General features: G+C 42.7%; 1 protein-coding gene across 1 annotated transcript; it reads left to right on the top strand.

The window, feature by feature from the left end:
• Positions 1-238: 238 nt before the first annotated feature.
• AADACL4 (arylacetamide deacetylase like 4) lies at positions 239-18,326 on the top strand. The gene is given in 7 exon segments (XM_043484659.1): positions 239-281; positions 284-405; positions 7,158-7,374; positions 11,991-12,044; positions 12,188-12,221; positions 17,550-17,824; positions 17,827-18,326. Coding segments are annotated over 7 exon segments (1,245 nt in total).
• The last annotated feature ends 675 nt before the right edge of the window (positions 18,327-19,001 follow it).

A 19,001-nucleotide genomic window follows, 5' to 3' on the forward strand; every position in this document is an offset into this window, starting at 1 on the left:
TCTTTACTGAGAATTAGGAGAATTCTCCTAATACTACCCCCTGTCCCGATAGGTGGAATTGGTTTTCTTGGTCCCTGTATTCCCTGAGGAAGTGAGTCACTCTGGCTCCCACTGGTCGTGCCGTGACTGGCTCAAGTCACAAGTCAAAGTTAATCCAAGAGTGGGAGGGAGGACAAGCCCATATGACTGGCTCAGGTCCTGCCGAGCACCAGTCCAAGCTCCTGGAAACCTTGGGAACATGGTTGTCCTATGGCTGGTGCTTCCAGCCGCACTAGGCTCCTTTCTCTTGGGGTCTTTGTCTGGGCTGTCTTTGAGCACTTCCTCACCACTGATGTCCCCTCTGCTCTACGACATCCTGCCAAGTTCTGATTTCTGCACTGCATATTTGTCTATGAGGTCACTTTGGTGAGTTGGCACTCAGTCCCCTCATGGATTGGAGTGAGCTTTCTCTCTCTCTCTCTGTTCCTCTCTCTAGGTCCCTTGGAGGGATAGGAGGGCCTGTCCTTCTTTCATTTGCCTTCCCTCTCTTGTCTTCAGACTCTCCCTAGAAAGACAGACTTTGCTACACAGTGGGCTCTCCAAGTCTGCAGGTCCTGCATCCGTGGATGGGGGGTCAACTATAAGAGACTGAGCATCTGAAGATGTTGGTATCATGGGGGTCCTGGAACCAATCCTTCATGGACACTGAAGGACAGGTGGACGATAGTCCTCTCTTTTGTATGTGCTATTCTGTTTCTCTCCCTCTTCCCTTCCCAGCCTTCCTCTCACCCACCCTCCTTCTTTTTCCTTCCTTCAGCAGCATTTACTGAATGCCAATCAGCGGGCTCGTTTCTGAGGCTTCCCAAACTATCCCAGTCCCAGCCCCTCCCCTGAAATGGCTCGGAGCCTGACAGAATGAGCTTGCTTCAGCTTTACCGTCTTCCACTTCACAGCACACAGGTATCCCCCACCCCCAGCAAAGATTGCTAGCACCTGGAAGGCAGGGCCTACCTTATCCATCCCAGGGCCTGGTGCCTAGCACATGCTTAGTTACCATTTGCTGATCAGTCACCAGGGAATTCACCCAACATTTCAGAGTGGCCACCCTAGCTGGGCTCACTCTGGGCAGGGGTTTGAGATTTGGGATGAAATGGCACATGCCATTTCTGCACATGCTGCTCTAAGCAGATTTGGGAATAGTTTGGCATCTAGTAAGAGGCAGGCCGGAGAAGGCAATGGCACCCCAATCCAGTACTCTCGCCTGGAAAATCCCATGGACGGAGGAGCCTGGTAGGCTGCAGTCCATGGGGTCACTAAGAGTCAGACATGACTGAGCGACTTCACTTTCACTTTTCCTTTCATGCTTTGGAGAAGGAAATGGCAACCCACTCCAATGTTCTTGCCTGGAGAATCCCAGGGATGGGGAAGCCTGGTGGGCTGCTGTCTATGGGGTCACACAGAGTTGGACACGACCGAAGCGACTTAGCAGCAGCAGCAAGAGGCAGGCAACTTGATTTAATTATGATGTCCCAACCATGGGTGGAGATCAAACAGTTCAGGCTGATGACCTGCGGGGAGAACAACTGTTGAAGGAAGTGAGGAGGCCATGCTCAGCTCTGAGAGCTACTCCCAGGCTGTGTGATTTTGGACAATTTACTTCACCCCTCTGTGCCTTAGTTTCATTATCTGTGAAGGGGGAATAATTTTGTTTCTTCCATCAGGTTGATAAGAAGATTAAGATACCAGGTGACAAGGATTTGGTGATATTTGGCAAATAATGGGCTTCCCAGGTGGCCCAATAGTAAAGAATCTGCCTGCCAACCCAGGAGATGTGGGTTTGATCCCTGGGTTGGGAAGATCCCCTGGAGTAGGAAATGGCAACCCACTCCAGTATTGTTGCCTGGGAAATTCCCTGGACAGAGGATCCTAGTGGGCTACAGTCCATGGGATTGCAAGAAGTCAGACGTGACTGAGCACTGAGTATATTTGTTAAATAAGTAAAGTGTTTCTTGTGCTGTTGGACTGTTTCACCAAGGATACAGATGACTTTCAGAGAAATGAACAAGTCTAGTTTATAATTAGGTGAACGCTACTGCCCCAAGGAGACAGGCCGAGGAAGTGGTATGCACATCTCTCTTATTAATCCTGGTCAGGCACTTTGCTGGAGGTCAGGTCGTCTCAAGCCAGCAGCTTCAATCTGTATGGAATTTCAGGCTAGTCTGAGGCCCTTGGACTGAAAATGATGTCCAAGTGGCCCAGAAAACCTGCAATCTTTCCAACCTTCGGTGATTCTCCTCAGGCGTAGCCCACAGGCCAAGCATCTCCTGATGACATCTGCTCCTGGGAGGCTCTGAGATGGGTCTGAGCTTGGCTGTGGAGGGTGAATCCAGCTTGTGAAGTTCCATCCTGGTCCCCCTAGCCGTGAGCCCTCCTAGAACAGACTGCTCATCATAGGTGAGAATGATGAGCACGGCGATATCCAAGCGGTTCATTTGATTCCAGAAGACAGATAGATACAGAAGTCACATGAATATTAAGGAGAAGGAGGCAAAAACCTAGAAGACTCTACAGCCCAGAAATCAGGTGCCTAGTTTTGTAGTCAGACAACTTTGGGTCTGAGCACTGAATCTCCACTTGTTAGTTTTGTGGGCTAATGTCTTTGAGGCTCTATTTTCTCCTCTAAAGTGGTGAGGATAGCTGGAAATGCTTTTTACAGGGGTGAGGTGGGGAGTGAGTGAGAAATGCTTTTAAGGTGCAGGATAGAGTGCTGGGTGCTTAGAAAGGGCTCCGTAAAAATAGCTTATTAGTAGTATGTATATAAAATCTTTGAAGGCAAAGACATAGCATTTGCTAAAATCGTTATCGATTTGAAGGCTGTTATGAATGACTTCATAATATGAATGGAGGAGGAAATGGCAACCCACTCCAGTATTCTTACCTGGAAAATCCATGGATGAATTTTCCATGGTTGGAGGAGCCTGGTGGGCTACAGTCCATGGGGTTGAAAAGAGTCAGACACGTGCTGCTTGGGCTTCACATTGTGGTGTCTTCTCTTGCTGTGGAGCATGGGCTCCAGGCCTCTCAGGCTTCAGTAGTTGCAATGTGCAGGCTTAGTTGCCCTGGGGCATGAGGAATCTTTCTGGACCAGGGATTGATCCCATGTCTCCTGAATTGGCAGGTGGATTTCTATCTGCCACACTACCAGGGAAGTCCTGATACATTCTTATAATTAATACTAGAAATAATATTAGATGGGCCAAAATATTTGTTTGATTTTTCCAGACCATGTACAAAAATAATATACAATAATTATAGTATTTATATATACATATAATATACAAAAATATATATAATATATTATATAATATTATATATATTATATAATTTTTATAATTATATAATATAAATTTATATAAATTATATATATTATACATTATATATTATTAGATACATTAGATATATTATATATTATGTATATAATACAATATGTATACTATATATAATATATAATAATATCTAATATATCTATTAATATATAATAATATATAATGTATAATAATATATAACAATATATAATATAATACAATATGTTGTATATAATATATAATAGTAACATAATAATAATATATAATTATATATATGTATATGTTAATATAGTATATATACATATTATATATAATATATTATATATTATATAACAATATAATATTATAATTAATAATATATAATAATTATGTATTGTGTTATTATTATATTGTATATTATATATATTATATGATATATACTATATATTATTTATATTATACATATTATATTATATATTTTATATATTATATACATTATTATATAACTATAATATAATATAATATAAAATGTATATTATATATTATCTAATGTTATATCACATTAATTTATTTATAATATTTTTATATTATGTATATATATATTATAATATATATGTATTTATATTTTATATATTATATTATATTATAAATATATATATTATAATATATAATACATCATATATATATACTGTAGTATATAATGTAATATATAATGTAATATATAATATATAATATATGATAATATAATTATATATTATTAATATATATATATTAATAATATTATAATCTATATATAATATATATAATATATAATATATATGATAAATATATTCTATATTATTAAATATATATATAATATTTTATAAATATATCAATATATTAATATACAATATATTGTGTATATAATATATAATATATATAAATATATAATATATAATATATATTAATACAAAATATATTAATATATTCTATAAAATATATGAAATATAATATAATATATAGTAATATACAATAAATAATAATATATTAACTTATAATATATATAATATATTATGTATATTACATTATATTATATACTATATACTATGTTATATATTATGATGTATATGTATTATGTATAGATACATTTTGATGTATTATATATTATAATTATATTATGTTATATCAATAATATTAATATTAATATATATTATATATAGTATTATATAATATATATTGTATTATATACTATAATTATTATAAATTATAAACATAATTATAAATTTGTATTTTTAAGTGTATATTGTATTTGTTAATTTGTAAATGTGTATATGTATATAACTAAAAAAATTTATAAATAAGATTATAAATTATATAACATAATTATATTATAAATATAATTGTATATGTTATATCACATATAATAATATAAATATAATATAATAATATATCTAATATATATTAATATATAAATACATATAATATAATAACATGCTAACAATATAATATAAATATAGAATATGTATGCACTTATATATTTATATAAATATAAATTATATGAATATTATATATTTATATAAATATAAATATAAAGCCTAATATTAAATATTATACATTCATAATATTATAAATAATAATAGACAGTAATCAATCTTCCTAAATTGCCTCTGTCCTAAATGACTAGCTCTGGCAAATGTGAACTCATTGCTGGAGAAAACAATGGAAACCAGACTTTCCTGGTAGCCCGGTGGGCTGAGTGCCCACCTTATAATGCAGGGGACCTGGCTTTACCCCTGGCAGGATGATCCCGCAGGCCCCAGAGCAACCAAGCCCACGCGCCACAACTACTGAGCCTGGCTCGGAGCCCATGCCGCACCACAGGAGGCGTCGGCACAATGAGAAGTCCGCACGGCAAGTAGGGAGTAGCCACTGCCCGCTGCAGCCAGAGAAAGTCCGTGCACAGCAGTGAAGACCCAGCACAGCCAAATAAATATTTAAAAAAGCCAACAAAAACAATTTAACTTCCTGGCCGTACCTAGTGACCTTTCAGAATGTGGTGCTAGGAGATGTTTATCACCACCTTGCATTGTTCAAAATCCTGAACCATTTACACTTCAAGATGCTGGAATGGGTTCCTCAGATGTGGGCCAAGTGGTGGGAAAGGAGGTCCTCCTCACAGCCCTGGTAACCTTGCTCTCCTCCAACTCAAGCAGAAAAGTAGCGGTTTTGATGGGAGTTCCCTTTTGAGACACCTAAGCCTTGGCAGTGGGGTAGCTGGCGTGGGGGTGGGGATGTCTCCATGGAGGGAATGTACTGGGGCAACCTACAGACCTCGGGCAAGGTCACACCAGTGGGTGTGACCTCACACTTGCCAGAACTCACCAGTGACACACTCCCCATGGGTGGTCACATCTGATTCCCAAGCTTCATCCTTGGCGACTGTAGACCTGATTCTTCAATTTTACAAACGAGGAACACTGAAGCTCAGAGAAGGGAACGCTTGAGGTCTTTCAGTGAGATAGCAGTAGGTAGAGCTAAGTCTTGAATTCAGATCTGCTTGATTCCAGAAGCCACACTGTTTCTAGTTTAGTGGTTGAGAACATAACATTCTGTATCTTACTCATTGATGGGCAAGGCACTTGACCTTGGTATGCCTCACTTGCCCCATCTGCAAAATGGAGCTGATAATTGTGCTTGACTTAGAAGGGTTGCTGAACAGTTAGAGCCAGTTAATAACCTAAATCCCTTGGACCAGGATTGGCATGTTGTAGGTGACTGGTAAGTGTCAGCTGTTCTTACTGTGTTCACTATTATCATCCTGTGCTGTTTGCTTCCTGACACAGACACATATTCCATATGAGGTCCACAGAAGAGATGATGCGACATGGTTGAAATGCATTGATTACGTGTGATACAATACCATGTAACTACAATAACTACATCTCATTAAATATTTCACTATTTGTTTGCTTATAACCAGAGTGACCATATTAGTTTAAAAACAATGGACTTCTTTTCACATTTGGCGTATAGATGGCCCTTGTACCATTGATCCCTCCTCCTGAGCCCATGGGCTTCCCTGATAGGTCAGTTGGTAAAGAATCCGCCTGCAATGCAGGAGATCCCAGTTTGATTCCTGGGTTGGGAAGATCTGCTATAGAAGGAATAGACTACCCACTCCAGTATTCTTGGGCTTTCCTTGTGGCTTGGCTGGTAAAGAATCTGTCTGCAATGCGGGAGATCTGGGTTCGAACCCTAGGTTGGGAAGATCCCCTGGAGAAGGGAAAGGCTACTTACTCCAGTATTCTGGCCTGGAGAATTCAATGGACTGTATAGTCCATGGGGTCTCAAAGAGTCAAACACAACTGAGCAACTTTCACTTTCTTTCCTGAACCCATCCCTAATTGGTCTTATTAATTTTTTCTGTTGAACACAAATGTGGCTTAAGCATCTGTCCTAACCCAGGGAGGTAATGATGGTGTTAACCCAGGTGTTAACCTGTCTCTGCCATCTCAAGCTGGGGGCCAAAGATGGCAAGGTTGCCAATCATCTTGCCTTGGACATTGGCTTTGATGAGCTCAGTGCCCAACCACTCAGCCCAAATGTGGGCGAGCTCTTTGGCAAATTCATACCACTGTTCAACCGAGAGCTTTTGGGAGGAAATTCTGCAAAACCGACCCTTTTTCTGGACACACTCTCCAGAGCCTGTCGCTTCCTGATGAGCCCTGGGGCCATGCTTGGAGGCACATGAGAAACTGCAAGAACATTCTAGCAGTTACAATGAGCAGGAGTCATCTATCATTCAGAGACCCTAACCTCCCTAATCTCTCGCTCTCTTTCTCTTACCTCTAACAGGGGAATGTATTTGAGAAGATAGGGGTTTGCTCCCTGCCCAGATTTCTCCAGTTTTTGCAGAACAGCGTGAGAATCAAGGAGGACCCTGCGCTTGTGGTAACCAACCTGCATTTTGGGACCATACCGGTCAGGCTGTTCCAGCCCAAGGCAGCCTCCCCCAACCCCCGGCGAGGCATCATTTTCTTTCACGGAGGAGGTGCCTTAATGGGGAGCCTGGGTAAGATCCTCCATGGTGGCTTTATAAAGGAAGAGCCTCATCCACACACACAGCTTTGCCCCCCCACCCCTCCCATGGGAACCTTGTTGGAGTTTCTCCAAGAAATCACAAATGGGTTGCCATTTCCTTCTCCAGATAGAAATCGGCAGTTGGAGATTTTTATTGGGAGTCCAGACTGTGGACTTTGGGCTCAAGTCAGCAGACGGTATGGAAATGTTCTTTTTTATACTGTGATAGTCTAGGTCAAGGAGAGTGTGGTGAAGTGGCTGGGGAGGTGAGGGGGGTGGGATGGCATTTATGGCCCTGCAGTAGTGACTCTGCTCCCCTCCCCCTGCTCACCACTCACAGCCATTGCTAGTCTTGTCTGTTCTTCCCCCACAATATTTCTCAAATGCACACGTTTCTTGCAGGCTCTGCAAGATCATTGTGATCTTTCTCTTGCCACATCCCTTTCCTCCCACATCTCAGCAACTGCTGTCCCCCGTCACTCCTGGCCCTTCACGGTCTCATCCTCACCCAGTAGCCAGAAGGAGCTCATAAAAGTACAAGTTGGAACTTGTCTGTCTTGCACTGAAACCCTTCCTGTGGCTTTCTAGGTTTTTTTTTTTTTTTTTTTTTTTAAATAATGTTATTTATTTTTGGCTGTGCTGAGTCTTCTTTGGTGCTCGGGCTTTTCTCTAGCTTTGGTGAGTAGGGGCTACTCTCTAGTTGTGGTGCGTGGGCTTATTGCAGTGGCTTCTTGTTATGGCTCCCTAGCTCTACAGCACAGGCTCAATGCCTGTGGCACACAGAGTTCGTTGCTCAACGACATGCAGGATCTTCCCGGACCAGGGATCGAACCCATATCTCCTGCATTGGCAGGTGGATTCTTTACCACTGAGCCACCAGGGAAGCCCTAGGGTCTTTTCAAAAAATAAATTTATTTATAATTTTTGTCTGTGTTAGGTCTCCATTGCTGTGTGTGGGGCTTTCTCTAGTTGCAGCAAGCGGGGGCCACTCTGCTGCAGTGTGCAGGCTTCTTACTGAGGCGGCTCCTCTTGTTGCAGAGCACAGACTCTAGGGCACTTGGGTTTCAGTAGTTGTGGCACATGGGCTTAGTTGCCCCGTGGCATGTGGGATGTTGGTTCCCCCACCAGGGCCTGAAGCCACGTCCCTGCATTGGAAGGCAGATTCTTACCACTGGACCACCAGGCAAGACCCCTCCAGGGTCTTTAGATGAAACCTGAACTCCCCCCAAAAGCTGGTGCTGGCCCTTCAGACCTCTCCTGCCTGCTCACCTGGGCCTCCTGCCTGCCCAGAGTGATCACTGCGGGAGCCACGCTGCCTATGCTGCCGACACACCAGGCTCCTTCTCTCTGAATCTCCCGCACTTGCTGTTCCCCGGCCTCCAGAGCTGTCTCTCCACACGCCTGCACTTTGCAGGACTGCTGACTCCCTCTTCATTCTTCCAGTTCGATCTCAAAGGTCCCTCCGCAGACTGGCCTCCTGGACATCTTCTCTAAAGAACTCTCCCTGCCCACTCTAGTGCCCTGCCCTATGCCAGGTGTCCATCCATCCTTGACATCATCCTTTAACATTTTCTTCATGGCAGTTGTCACAATCTGAATGAATCTCCTTCCTCCAGGTGTTTCCTTATTTACTGTCTGCATTCCCCAACTAAGAATGGAAAGTCTGAGAGTGCAAGAAAGACTTCTAGTTTGCTTGTTGCAGGACCCCAGGGCCAGACCCATGGTTTTATTTTTTGAATGAATGTATAAGCATGAGATCTTTTTAAGAAAATTGGATATAGTAAGGGAATATTTCACGCAAGGATGGGCACAATAAAGGACAGAAATGATAAGGACCTAACAGAAGCAGAAGAGATTAAGAAGAAGTGGTAAGAATACAAAGAAGAAGTATATAGAAAAGGTCTTAATGACCTGGATAGCCATGGTGGTATGGTCACTCACCTGGAGCCAGATATCCTGGAGTATGAAGTCAAGTGGGCCCTACAAAGTATTACTACAAACAAAGCTAGTGGAGGTGATGGGGAATTCTAGCTGAGTTATTTAAAATTCTAAAAGATGATGCTGTTAAAGTGTTACATCCAAATTTGGATAATTCAGCAGTGGTCACAGGACTGGAAAATGTCAGTTTTCATTCCAATCCCAAAGAAGGGCCATGCCAAAGAATGTTCAAACTACTGGACAATTGTGCTCATTTCACATGCTAGCAAGATAATGCTCAAAATCCTCCAAGCTAGGCTTCGATAGTATGTAAACCAAGAACTTCCAGATGTACAAGCTGTGTTTAAAAAAGGCAGAGAAACTAGAGATCAAACTGCCAACATCCCTTGGATCATAGAAAAAGCAAGAGAATTCCAGAAAGACATCTACTTCTGCTTCATTGACTACACTAAAGCCTTTGACTGTGTGGATCACAACAAACTGTGGAAAATTCTTAAAGAGATGGGAATACCAGACCACCTTACCTGTCTCTTGAAAAACCTATATGTGGGTCAAGAAGAAACAGAACTGGACATGGAACAATGGACTGGTTCAAAATTGGAAAAGGAGTATGTCAAGGCTATATATTGTCACCCTGCTTATTTTACTTATATGCAGAGTATATCTTGGAAAATGTCAGGCTGGATGAATCATAAGCTGGAATCAAGATTGCTGGTAGAAATATCAACAATCTCAGATATACAGATGATACCACTCTAATGGCAGAAATTGAAGAGGAACTAAAGGGTTTCTTGATGGTAGTGAAAGAAAAGAATGAAAAAGCTGGCTTAAAACTCAATGTTCAATAAACTAAGATCATGGCATCTGGTCCCATCATTTCATGGCAAATAGAAGGGGAAGAATTGGAAGCAGTGACAGGTTTTATTTTCCTGGGCTCCAAAATCACTGCAGATGTTGACTGCAGCCATGAAAATAAAAGATGTTTGCTCCTTGGAAGGAAAGTTATGACAAACCTAGACAGTGTATTAAAAAGCAGCAACATCACTTTTCTGACAAGGGTCCATATAGTCAAAACTATGGCTTTTCCAGTCGTCATGTACTGGATGTGAGAGGTGGACCATAAGGAAGGCTGAGTGCTGAATAATTGATGCTTTCAAATTCTCCAGGTGCTGGAGAAGAGTCTTGAGAATCCTTTGGACTGCAAGGAGATCAAATCAGTTAATCCTGGAGGAAATCAGCCTTGAACATTCACTAGAAAGACTGATGCTGAAGCTGAAGCTCCAATATTTTGACCACTTGATGAAAAGAGCTGACTCACTGAAAAAGACCCTGATGCTGGGAGATTGAAGGCAAGAGAAGAGGGTGGCAGAGAATGAGATGGTTATATAGCATCACCAACTCAATGGACATGAATTTGAGCAAAACAGAAGGGCCCCATGTGTGACAGTCCTTGGGGGTCCCAAAATGTCAAACACAGCTTAGGGACTGAACAACAACAATGAGCACATGAATACATAGATGGATGGATGGATGGGTGAATAACTGGGTAAAGGGATATAAACCAACCAACACACGGGAGGATGGAGAGATGGTCACACAGGAGAAAATTTGCCCTCGTGAAGAGATGAGCGGTCCCATTACATGTTCCCTGAGATTAGGCTGTACTGCCATCTGGTGGTAGAATATAATATCTGAACTTGCTGCCTGGATGCTCTCCCCTTCTCTGAAGTTAACTGTATTTACTTTGTGGGACTTCCCTGGTGGCTCAGTGGTAAGGAATCTGCCTGCAATGCAGGAGACACTGGAGATGAGGGTTCAGTCCCCGGGTCAGGAAGATACCCTGAAGGAAATGCAACCTGGTAACCAACGCTAGTGTCCTTGCCAGGAGAATGCCCTGGGCAGAGAAGCCTGGCGGGCTGTAGTCTGTGGTGAGCACACATGCACACATCTTCATCCTGGCCCCCTTGTCCACGATCACTCCTCCCTTTCAGAGGCCTCTGGGAGCACTCCATTTTTTGTCTGCGACTGTTCCTCTTCCTCTGTGGAGGAATAACATTACTTCCAAAAGTAACACCAGGACTCACTCAGCAAATATTTTTTTAAGGACCTACTACATGTCAGACCCTCTTTGAGGCCCAGGGACATTGTGGAGCACAAGAAAGGTCCTCACAGAGCTTACCCAAACAATGGGGCAGAGCAGTGAAAGAAAAACAAGCGTATGTGTGCTCAGTTGTGTCCGACTCTTTGTGACCCCATGGGCTGTAGCCCGCTAGGCTCCTCTGTCCATGGGATTCTCCAGGCAAGAATACTGGAGTGGGTTGCCATTTCCTCCCCAGGGGATCTTTCCCACCCAGGGACTGAACCCTCGTCTCCTGCATTGACAGGTGGATTCTTTACCACTGAGCCACCTGGGAAGCCCCTACATACATACATACATACGTACGTACATATATATATAATTATTATTATTCACATTCCAGAGCAGATGTGCCCACCTTCCCTCATCTTGGCTTTGTCAGTTTCAAAGCACCAAGCCTTCTAACTCCAAGGTTTCCCCTCCCGTCAAAGAAAACACTGTGGCTGGTGAGCCCCAAGGCATATCTGCTCCCCGACATTCAGGAGACTTGAGTGGATTCAGGTGTCTGATTTTAAGCTTTTTCTGTTGTCCAGGCAGAGGTGGCCAGAGTCACTTCAAGGGAAGCAAGAACAGGAAGAGAGGCAGCTGTCACACCTAGCGCCAGCATTGCTTGCAGCCCTGTGAGCTGGGGGGCAGCGCTGGGCCCCGTGGGCACCAGGCCTTGTACAGGCTACTCACAGGCAGCTGCTGCTGTGCCGGTTTTTGTCTTGCAGCCTGTGTGGTTCTCTAGCCCGGGAGACTGACTCTGTGTTGCTGGCGGTTGGGTGAGTTGCGGGAGAAAGTTAGTGGGTGGTACCTGGTGGCAGAAGGTAGAGGTGAGGCCCCAGATGATTTGCAGAACAGAGGTCCTAACCCTGGAGAGACATTCTTGCACATGCATCCGTGGAGATGGGCACGGTAGCATTCAACACAGCCTAAACCGGAAGCGACCCAAATGCCCATCCACGGGGAGTATGCGAATCAGCTGTGGCACTGTTGGTGTTACAGTGCACAGACATTAAGGTGTTATGGGATATGGCGTAGCTGTTCAAATGAGGGAACCAGAAGGCACACCCATAATGTGGATGAATCTTGGCAGTATAAAATTTAGTGGGAACATTTTCAAAAACTTACGTAAAGCAAGATACTCTGTCTACAGAATGAAAAACAATTAAAATCAGAGCAATACTTTTAAGGAATATGCATAGGCACAATGAAATTATGTAGAAAGGAAAGAAAAAGAATGATGGTTATGTGATTCAAGGTAACCATTCCCTCAAATGGGGGAGGCAGTGAGATGGGATGGTGGTGGGGGTATTATGGGGTTGGCTGAAGATTCTGAAGGTTCTGGTTAATATCCTGGCTGTTCTTTGGGGCCTGATGCTTCTCGCATTGTTAAAACAAATAACTAATGAACTTATGAACTAACTAGCTAGCTAATTAACTCCCAACCATGAAGGGACTAATGTTGGGAGCGTCTCAAGGAAGCCATAACTCTGGGCACCTGGGGTTCTTTGAAAATAGGAGAGGGCTTTTGAGTGAATGGAAGGGGCTGTGGGGACCACTCACCAGAATTCTGGTTCTTAATCCAACAGATCACAAGTCACAGGGAAACAGTTTAGAGAACGCAAGTGAGAGAAACTAAAAACTACCACTTTAGATTCAACCTCTAAAAAAGCCCCCTCAAAAAAAGCAACTTCCTCAGCATCTCTGGTTTTCTTGATGAGATGGAGGAAGATAGCATCTTTCCAGTCCTCATCATTGTACCTCCCAACCAGCTGAGCCTCATGTCTGACATTCCACCATTAGAGTTTCCACCAGACTCTACATCTCTGAGGTTTTAGTGATAATAAAAACATCCCTTGAACACATAAAGGTGTTAATAAGCACCTCCGTTAATACCTTGTAGGAAATTGCTGAGGATATTGTTATTCTTGGGCTTCCCAGGTGGCACTAGTGCTGAAGAATCTGCCTGCCAACGCAGTTCAGCCCAGTTCAGTTCAGTTGAGTCACTCAGTTGTGTCCGACTCTGCAACCCCATGGACTGCAACACACCAGGCCTCCCTGTCCATCACCAACTCCCGGAGTTTACTCAAACTCATGTCCATCGAGTTGGTGATGCCATCCAAACATCTCATCCTCTGTTGTCCCCTTCTCCTCCCACCTTCAGTCTTTCTCAGCATCAGGGTCTTTTCAAATGAGTCAGTTCTTTGCATCAGGTGGACAAAGTATTGGAGTTTCAGCTTCAGCATTAGTCCTTCCAATGAATATTCAGGACTGATTTCCTTTAGGATGGACTGGTTGGATCTCCTTGCAGTCCAAGGGACTCTCAAGAGTCTTCTCCAAGACCACAGTTCAAAAGCATCAATTCTTCAGTGCTCAGATTTCTTTATAGTTCAACTCTCATATCCATACATGACTACTGGAAAAAACCATAGCCTTGACTAGACGACTTTTGTTGACGAAGTAATGTCTTTGCTTTTTAATATGCTCTCTAGGTTAGTCATTGTTTTTCTTCCAAGGAGCAAGCGTCTTTTAATTTCATGGCTGCAGTTACCATCTGCAGTGATTTTGGAGCCCAAGAAATAAAGTCTGTCATTATTCCCATTGTTTCCCCATCTATTTCCCATGAAGTGATGGAACCAGATGCCATGATCTTAGTTTTCTGAATGTTGAGTTTTAAGTCAACTTTTTCACTCTCCTCGTTCACTTTCATTAAGAGGCTTTTTAGTTCTTCTTCACTTTCTGCCATAAGGGTGGTGTCCTCTGCATATCTGAGGTTATTGATATAATCTCTGGATTGGGAAGATCCCCTGGAGGAGGAAATGACAATCCACTCCAGTATTCTTGCCTGGGAAATCCCATGACCAGAGGAGCCTGGAGGGCTACAGTCTATGTGTTGCAGAATCGGACATGACTAAGCACACTATTGTACTGTATATTGTATTGTTATTCTAGACAGCTGAAAAGACTTGGCATAAAGGTTTTGAAAGCTAGGCTGGTGGAGGAAGAAAGGCAAGTAAGGTTCTTCAGGTTGCCAGGGGCTGCAGGTAGATGGTGCCTGGGGGGAAAAGCCCCGAGAACACTAAGGGAGAAATGATCATGGTCTGGGTGCTCCCTGATTTTTCATCAAGACATAATGGAATTTCTTAAGTAAGACCCTGGAGAATCTGTGTTTGAAAGATCTGTCTTTTAACCATTTGGCTCTGCAGAGCCTTCATACCTGATGGTGGGTGGGTCCAAGAGAGGTGTAGGCATTCCTGTTTCCTACTAGTAGGTCTGGGATTCTGCAATAGAAAGCATATGCTAGTTCATGACATCAGGTTTGTATGTTTGACATTTGATGAAGTGCATTCACTTCTAGGGGCTTCCCTGGTGGCTCAGCAGTAAAGAATCCGCCTGCAATGCAGGAGACCTGGGTTTGATTCCTGGGTTGGGAAGATCCCCTGGAGGAGAGCATGGCAATCCACTTCAGTACTCTTGCCTAGAGAATCCCATGGACAGAGAAGCCTGACAGGCTGCAGTCCATGGGGTCACATAGAGTCAGACACGACTGAAATGACTAAGCAGCTGCAGCATTCACTTCTAGACATAGTAAAGTGGAAGCTGAAGCTTGCGCTTGCTGCTTACAGGTGCTGGGGCCATCTCACCGTGAGGACTCCACAGAGGCACGTGTGTTTTGCCCGCATTTAAGTGGGAACCCATGCTGATAACATTGAATTATTGATCACGATATTGCTTATTGTGGAAATGTGGCAAAGTTATAAGCAATCAACCCACCCTACTCTCTCTTTTTTTAAAAAAATATATTTATTTATTTGGCTGCACCAGATTCTAGTTGTGGCATGTGGAATCTATTTCCCTGACCAGGGATGGAACCTAGGCTCCCTGAACTGGGAGTATGGAGTCTTAACCACTGGACCACGAGGGAAGTCCCCAAATTGTATTCTTAAAAATGATGCTTTAGGAAACCTTTTATAGGAAATAAAATTCAAGGTCAAATAGAAGGCAGTGGTTTTCAAACTGGGTTCTGTAGAGCACTAGGGTTTTCCTCATTGTTTCAGAGGTGGGCCCAGAAGTCAAAGAAGAAGTATCAGTGGGGGATTCAGATGTCTTATCTTTGGACAAAACCGGAACAACTGCATTTACCTATTTTATTTGGTGGAGCTCCAGGTATCATTTTAATAAAAAAATAATAAATTTTTTTTGTTCTAAATAAGTTTGAAAGCCACTAGTCTAAGGTGTCATTTTTCCTTATGGAATTCTCAATTTAATCTTACAAGTAAAATGGTTTTTTTTTTTTTTTTTTTTGATGCTTTTAAGTGATAGGTTGCAAGAACTGAAAAGACAACTAGCAATAGCCTCAAATAAAAATTTAAGATAACAACCATATTTTAAATAAGCTTTCTAATCCAAGTTTAGCTAAGCTGTTAACTGGTTTAGCCAAGCTGTTTCTATTTTTAAAAGGTATTCCTTTCTGTTATTCCAGTCTTGATTCATGCATTAGTTAGCTTGTGTTAGACCTGGGTTCAATCCCTGGGTGAGGAAGATCCCCTGGAGAAGGAAATGGCAACCTACTCCAGTACTCTTGCCTGGAAAATTCCATGGATGAAGGAACCTTGTAGGCTACAGTCCATGGGGTTGCAAAGAGTGGGACACGACTGAGCGACTTCAATTTCACTTTACTATTTTTAGAAGTTCACCTGCTCTCCCAGCTTGATTGAACTATAATGATGTGTGCATTCTGTCAATTTAAGGTGTTCAACATGTTGGTTTGATATACTTACATACTGCAATATGACTGCTACCATCATATCACATAATTAGCGTTTCTTTTTATGGTGAGAACCTTTAAGATCTACTCTGTTAGCAACTTTCAATTATATAAAATATTGATGTTAACTATAGTCACTATCCTGTAGGTTAGATCCCCAGGACTTGTTAATCTTATAACTGAAAGTTTGTATCATTTGACCAGCATCTCATTTCCCTTACCACCCCCGAGTCCCTGGTAACCAAGACTCAGCTCTCTGTCTCTCTGAGTTTTGGCTTCTTTAGATTCTATGTATAAGTGATATCATACAGTGTTTGTCTTTTTCTCTCTGACTTATTTCACTCAGTGTAACATCCAAACCAGGATGCAACAACTTATTTGCATCCAAGTTGTTGCAAATGGCAGGATTTCCTTCTTTCTTATCGCTAAACAATGTTTCAATTTATATGGAACATCTAGAAGTTCATTTTAAAGCTCCTTCTCTTTGTCCTTGAATTCCCCTGAGGAGACACACTTTGGGGGCTTAGACAAACCGCCAGGATGCTGATCATCAACCTCTGGCACCTGAGTCTGCCACAGCCCCAGTTATGTCTGTTTTCTGACTGCCTACCTTCTCTACACCTTCACTGTCAGAACACTTCCCAAACCCCTTCTTTCCTTCCTGCAGCCCCAGAAAAGAAGGCAACTCTGAGTCACTGGTGGGAACAAACCTTGGTCCATTAGATTTTTCTTTTTAAAATAATTCTACCTGAAAGAAACTTGCCCTTGACTTTCCTTTTGGTTGCTCCTATCCTTTTCTTTCATGAGTGGCAGCAGCTTCATTGGCCTTTCTTGACACTGCTGGTCGTTTTGCTTCTGATGTGAATAGCTTTCTAAGTTACACGTGTTTTTCTTGTTCAAATCTCTTATTTTTAATTTTTTTTAATTGGAGGAAAATTGCTTTACAGTGTTGTGTTGGTTTCTGCCATACAACAACCTGAATCAGTCATAATTATATACAACCCCTCCCTCGTGAGCCCCCATCCCACTCCTCTAGGTCATCACAGAGTGCCTGGCTGGACTCTGGCACTGCATAGCATAAGTTGCACATTCTTGTATGGAGCGTCTCCATCTGTGGAAAGTAGACAGAGCATAGTTGTGGAATCAAGGATCCCTGCCCGTAAGTTAAGGAAAGGTTCTTCACATCCTCATATGCAAAAAGTGGGGATAAGCACCCTTACCTCAGAGGGCCATTCTGAAGGTTTAATTAGAAACACCATTGCAAGGGGGAGTGGAAAGTAACATCGCTTCCCAGCGACCTCCGTTCACACAGCTGTGCTTCTGTTCCCCGCTTGCTCAGGTACCGCAAGCTTCCTGATCACTGTTACTATACCCTTTCCTGTGATTGCCTGAACGCCTCCATTCACTTCCTGAAGACCCTGGAAACATATGGGGTGGATTCCTCCCAGGTTGTGCTCTGTGGAGACAGCCTTGGGGCAGGAATAGTGGCCTTGATCTCCCAGACCTTGGTGGGCAGGTTGGATCTTCCTCAAATCTGGGCCCAGGTCCTGATTTATCCCCTCCTGCAACTCATCAATTTTCAGCTGCCATCCTTTCACCAGAACTCATGCATCCCATTCTCACCCAGAAGTTAATGATAACTTCCGTGTTTAAATACCTGCTTATCGACTTCTCCTGGTGGGATGCCATCGTGAGTGGGGCTTTTATTCCCCCTGAAGTCTGGAAGAAGTACCGGAAGTGGCTCAGTACTGACAACCTACCCAACAGGTTCAAGAAGACAGGCTGCCAACCTGTGTTTCCTGCCCCTTTTAATGAGGCTGCCTATCTAGAAAATAAACACTTGTTGGATGTGGAATATTCACTCCTTTTAAAGGATGATGGGATCATAGCCCAGCTTCCGGAGGCCTTCCTGGTGAGCTGTGAGAATGATATCCTCCACGATGATGCCTTGCTCTATAGGAAGCGCTTGGAGGACCAGGGGGTCCCCGTGACGTGGTACCATGTGGAGGATGGCTTTCATGGATCACTGTTATTTTTTGATAATAAGTCATTCTCTTTCCCATGCTCCCTGAAAATTATGAATGCTGTAGTCTGTTATATAAAGAGCATACTGTAAGGTTGGGGGTCTGAGTAGGGCATAGCCAGTATAGACTCTGCTACAAGCTGAGTCCTTTGATGAATTGCATATTAATTGATTAAGGAGATGCTCAGTCAGTGCTTACACTGCAAGGGAAGGATGAGAAGGAAGCTAAGAACAGTAATGCTTAGTATTTGAGAAAATCCCAACTGTTTCCTCTCAGTGCCAACAGTGTTCAATTCTGGATCTAGCAACATTCTCTAACCTTCTCATTCAGGTGAAATAAATACTCAATGGAGAAAAAAAATGCTAAATGCTAAAAAAAATGTTAAAGTTTCTCAACACTCTAACACACAAGACCTCTGCTGAATGAATGTTGACAACTGTCCATGATGGGTCTATACCCATAATGCTGAAGTACTGCTTGGGGCTAACATCTCCTTTGGAGGAGGGGGCAACTAATTGTTCCCGGGGCCAAAGGTTCATCAGTCAAATTCCAACAGTTGGTTTACAGATTGATTCCAGTTGGCCTGAGAGATGCTATTGCAACAAAACTCTGCCCTCAGTGTAACCACATTTGGTCTGGACTAAAGGGACATTTTAGAGGAGCTCATGAGAAAGGGAGAGGTGAGAAGAGGCGAGAGGAAGGCATTGAGGAAAAGGGTGGGCTCTGGGGCTGGGGGGCTTCTCCCGGGCTTAAGTCTTTGATCTGAA

This window comes from Cervus canadensis, chromosome 13 (assembly GCF_019320065.1).
Source record: "Cervus canadensis isolate Bull #8, Minnesota chromosome 13, ASM1932006v1, whole genome shotgun sequence".
In the NCBI taxonomy this organism is placed as follows: domain Eukaryota; kingdom Metazoa; phylum Chordata; class Mammalia; order Artiodactyla; family Cervidae; genus Cervus; species Cervus canadensis.